At 35.0% G+C, this 5013-nt stretch overlaps 1 protein-coding gene and 1 long non-coding RNA gene across 5 annotated transcripts; both read left to right on the top strand.

Annotated features, from left to right (window-relative positions):
- Positions 1-797: 797 nt before the first annotated feature.
- On the top strand, positions 798-2190 carry LOC18607177 (uncharacterized). The gene is made up of 2 exons (XM_018115188.2): positions 798-1187; positions 1275-2190. Exons 1-2 carry the CDS (start codon positions 813-815, stop codon positions 1761-1763), a joined length of 864 nt encoding a protein of 287 aa, XP_017970677.1. The 5' UTR covers positions 798-812; the 3' UTR covers positions 1764-2190.
- A 503-nt stretch (positions 2191-2693) lies between these two features.
- On the top strand, positions 2694-4564 carry LOC18607176 (uncharacterized). 4 transcript variants are annotated; one of them, XR_001926641.2, is made up of 4 exons: positions 2694-3058; positions 3681-3749; positions 3961-4160; positions 4247-4564. It is a non-coding gene; the product is annotated as an uncharacterized LOC18607176 (long non-coding RNA). The 4 variants fall into 4 exon arrangements; XR_001926640.2 differs by having other exon boundaries at positions 2694-3115; XR_016024724.1 differs by lacking the exon at positions 3681-3749.
- Positions 4565-5013: the final 449 nt, after the last annotated feature.

Here is a 5013-nt window from a genome sequence, read left to right as displayed (position 1 = left end):
TATAATAAAAATAAAAATTTATTTAACATTTTTAAATAATTTAAAAAATTTATTTAAACATTATGTGAAATAAATATATAGGATAATAATCCTTTCCTTTCGAATCTCAACACTCCTACTTTCTTAGTCATGCTTCCCTCGAGCCACGTGGCACCGCGTGTACCTTCTCTTCCTACAGGGTTTCTTAACTCTGTTAGAAATCTCTCTCTTTTTCATTTTCCGGGAAATTAGTAAAAGCACTAACCTTTACGGGCAAATTCTCTTTTCCCTAGCGTGATCTCAGGTGCTTTTCTCTTTTGTTAAAAAACACGTAACTTAGTCAAAGTTTGAAACGTCATGCTAAGAAAAAACAGAATAGCAATTACCGCAATAGTTATATAGTACATCAGAATATTTAATTTATTATTTAGAATATAATTGTTAAAAAAAATATTAAATTCAAATATTTCTTTTTCAAATAAAAAAAAAAACTTACAGTATAATAGATCAAATCAACGTCATCATGGTGTGTACTAAAGTCAATTTTACGTAGAATTCATCATCATTTACATATTTTTTTTCCCTACTTATCCTTCCCTCGCGCCACGGCGTTTACTCACAAGTCTCTTCCATGTATTTTTTTCCAGTTAACTGAGTTTTGCTGTAAAAGAATTTCCATGAAAGTTAGTGAAAAAAAACAAATTCATTTTTCTTTTTTAATCATTTGATACGTCGAGAACCTATATGTCTCGGGATTTTAGGTTCATTTTGCTCCCTACGCATTCTAATTTTACCTCGACTCTTTAATTAAAGCAAGACAACGATCGCCGCCCATGGACCGGGACTTGATTAGTGGCAGCCTCGTTAAGGAGACACAACACTCGCTACCTGAAACCAGTTGTCTTGACAGCCTCTCTGACGAAGCAGAGAAGATACTGCAAAATAGGAAGTACGGTCTTCAATTTCAACAACCAGATAATAACTACAATTGGGAAGATTTGCGGGGGCCATTCAAGAATGTTGATCTTTTTGATGCAGTTTCTGTCGAAGCCAATTTTGGCAGACAAGAAATTCAAGTGGCTTATGGTCATGCTAGCTACCTTCGTCCAAGAAAAAGGAAGAGGCTAAGAATTGGTGATGACGTTGTATTTGAGCAAGACCAACTTCATTTTGAAGCAAACAAAGGCAGTAATGGCTCGAATTTAAAGGTCAAAATTGAATCTGAACCAACAGTTCTATTTTAGTGATAATGTCTAGTCTTGTAACATCTAAATAACCAAATTCTTTTAGTGCAGGATGCTTTAGCATGGGTTTTCCTCATCAACAACTTTACCCTGGAACTCCCCTCAGTGGTTTTCGATCAGCTTTCCTCCAAACATCACCCTGTGTACGCGCTCATTTTGATGTTGATATCGTCCATAACATTAATGGCTTGCATTGGTGAGCTCATTTACAAAGGTAAAAAGGAAAGAGTTATTTGGCAGTGGAGAGACAGAGTACCTTGGTTTTATTGTCCAAGAACTGGCAAGCCTTTTGGTACCCTCTGGGAGATGATCGGATTGGCTTGTGCTGTCCTTCAGTGTATTCCTACAATCATCAATTATTCTTATATTCACCGACATGGTGACGGCCCTATCAAAACATGTGCTTTGCCAATCCTGTTTGCATTCGGTTTGTTGTGCTCTAAATATTTGGAGAAGCCACACAGGAACAGTGGAGGAAACCCTACTGGTCAATATGGGGGCAGCACCGGTGGCCTTAATCAAGTTCGTGTGGTACCGTAGCTTTCCACAATCACAACCAAGGCTTTTGGCCCCTAAATTTTGTTCTATCGTCTTGTAAATTGTTCTCACATGCTTTCAGCATAAACCAATTGTGTTTTCTTTATGCTTCTACCATTAGTAATGAATCCATGGCAGTGAGTTTAAGAGGAAGAGGAGGTGACTGTAAAGATGGTTGAGACAAGGCTCCATCGATTGATTTACCTCATTTGATGATTATACCGAAAGTTCGACTGTCATTCCATCCTCATTAGAGAGAATGCAAGATTGAACTCTATTTGAAGAATAAGATAGAATAGAAAGAAAGGGAAATTATATTTCAAGAATTACTTGTACAATAATGGATGTATCATTATTCATTTCCTCCAAATTTTACATTATACATCTTTATTGTCCCTCAAAAAGGGACTAATAATCATGATTGAGCAAAATTCTGTACAGTAAAAATATTCTATTTTCTGAATAATGTAGCCGGTACAAAAGTTTTGAACCTGATTGATCGCCTACTCCGGCGAGAAAGCTAATCAATGCATGCGTTTTTGGACTGGTACATTATCAAATCCTTGACATTTGGCTCTGCTTGCTGCATGATGCACTTGTTAGAGTACAGTTTGTCTGTCCAGTCAACGCTGGTTCCTTTATCAGCCCAATCAATCAAAGCCCATCTCCACTCATTAGTCCGCCAATTAAATGGTCTTCATCGGACCGTTCAATGCTCTTTTTGGTTAGCCCAGCTTCCCTTTAAACTACTCTCTTTCTCTCGGCTTTCCTATCCCTTTTAAACTACTCTCCTTCCTTCCCTTGGCTTTCCTATCCCCTTTTGTCTTTCCCTCTTGGTAGTTAAGATGTGATGGTTTGCCAGTTGGACACTCAAAAGAAAATGAAAACCCTTCAGAGAAAGTATAATAATCTTTTAACTATTCTTCTTTTTGGCATGCATTTTTCTCTCTGAAACATCCATCTCCTTTCCGAGTACGACTCGCTTTATGTTTCTGTTCTTCTTTTTAGGTTACTTGATGGTCTTCCGCGTAGTTTCCAGATATTTTTCTCCTATCTAAGTGAACGAATGCAATTTGAAAGCGTCGAAAAAAGAAATTGAAAAAAAGAAAAGAACGGAGAGTCATTTGAATGAGGACGCTGAAGTGAAGGAGAAGCACTCGTCGGAGGAAAAATGGAGTAAATCGATGAGAGTTAGTGGTGACCTCTGGCAGCGGAGAGGGAGGATTCCCAACGTCAGGAAGCGGAAAGTGAGGCTTCCCGTTTACAAGTTTGCTGCTACGCGCCGCCACATCAGTCAGGTCCGTCGGATTTTAAATCCCAGTTCCTGATTTCGAAACTTCCTATTGCTTTATCACGTGAGTTCGCATTGAAAGTAGACTTTTTATTTTAAAAATACATATTTTGTCAGACACATAAAAATTATTATATTTTTTTTCTCTTGCATTTAAAAAAATATATTTCTATCTTCCCTCTTACCCGCCGGTTACCCCATATTTAATCTTGGGAGTTCAAAGTGTTTTATCTTTTTTTATTATCATTTTGAATTTAATAAAGATGAAATTTTGTTATTATTATTGTCTTATAATTGTGAGACGTTTGGAAATTAACAAAAATTTTTGAGGGAATGTAAGGATTTTGAATCTAATTAAAAATAAAATTCTTTTAATGTTAATCTGAAGTTTTTAGATCTTATAGTTCACATTAGTGTAAAAAATATTTTATTTTTAATAAAAATATTTAACTTTGGTTTTTAGAATTTAAAAATATTATTATTCAATTAAAATAAGTGATTTTTTTAAAGTAAAAGTAGTAAAAAAAGTCATAAATGCAAGAGAAAAAACATGATAACAGAAAAAAGGCTAAAAAACATTAAAAGAAAATCTCAAAAAAATTGAAATATTCAAATTCTTTTATTTGCAGGATTTTGTTAAGGCAATTGTTGAAGACATATATAAACCGATAACAGGCTGTCGTCTCGAAGTCATTTCGGTATTATATTTCACTTACTTCAATCATTCAAACTATTTTTTAAAAAAATAATTCTTTATTTTATTGTAATTATAAATAGAAATAATGTTGATATATGAAGCAAATAGAGGCAGTAACAATCAGGATTCAAAATTGAATCCAAACCAACAGTTTTACTTTGGTTACAATGTCTAGCCTCTAACATCTAAATAATCGAATTTTTTTAATGCAGGGTGCTTTACAGGAGCGGTACCGATTGCTAATGATAACGAACCAAATTTGGTCCGTCGAGAAATTGCTAATTATGATGAACCAAATTTGGTCCACCAAGAAATTCAAATGCTAGAGACTGCTGATGATGGTCCACTGTTAACGATTGCTGATGGTGTTGTATACCAACTTCCTAACAATCAAGATGACTGGCGTTTAAAGGTTAAACTTGAATCCAAATCAACAGTTTTAGTTTAGTTATAATGTCTAGTCTCTAACATCTAAGTAATCAAATTCTTTTAATGCAGGATGTTTTAGCATGGGTTTTCCCCATCTGCAACTTTACCCTGGAACTCCCTTCAACGGTTTTTGATCAGCTTTCCTCCAAAGATCACCCTCAATATGCACTCATTGCGATGTTATTTTCGTTCATAGCACTGATGTCTTGCATTGCTGAGCTTATTTTCAATGGTAAAATGGAAAGAGTTACTTGGCAGTGGAGAGACACAGTACCTTGGTTTTATTGTCGACCAACCGACAAGCTTTTTGGTACCCTGTAGGAGATCATTGGATTTGCTTGTGCTTTCCTTCAATGTGTTATTGCAGCCATCAATTATTCATTTATTTCTCGACATCTTGACGGCCCTATCAAAACATCTGCTTTGCCAATCCTCTTTGCATTCGGTTTGTTGTGCTCTAAATACTTCGAGAAGCCTGACCGAAACAGAGGAGGCAACCCCACGGATTAATATGGGGGCAGTGCCGATGGCCTTGATCAGGTTCTTGCGGTCCCGTGGCTGACCCCAAACACAATCAAAATAATTTCAAAGCTTTTTAAAAATAAAGTTATTTGTTGCGTCAATCTGAACTTTTTATCTAATAAGAAAACATTTAAAAATGTTTTTTTAGAATTTAAAAATATTAATTATTATTCAATTAAAATAAAAATGTAATATTTTTTAAATTATTATGTGTCATATAATTAAAAATTAATCTACAACAAGGCCACAATCCTAATAATTTAAAAAGGGATTATGGCATTTTGAAAAAAAAAAAACAGAGAAGGGATTATGGA

The sequence above is a fragment of the Theobroma cacao genome, chromosome 2 (assembly GCF_053813885.1).
Source record: "Theobroma cacao isolate CCN51 chromosome 2, ASM5381388v1, whole genome shotgun sequence".
NCBI classification, from domain to species: domain Eukaryota; kingdom Viridiplantae; phylum Streptophyta; class Magnoliopsida; order Malvales; family Malvaceae; genus Theobroma; species Theobroma cacao.
The sequence above is the reverse complement of the archived record's forward strand: the minus strand, read 5'-3'. Positions and strand labels throughout refer to the sequence as shown.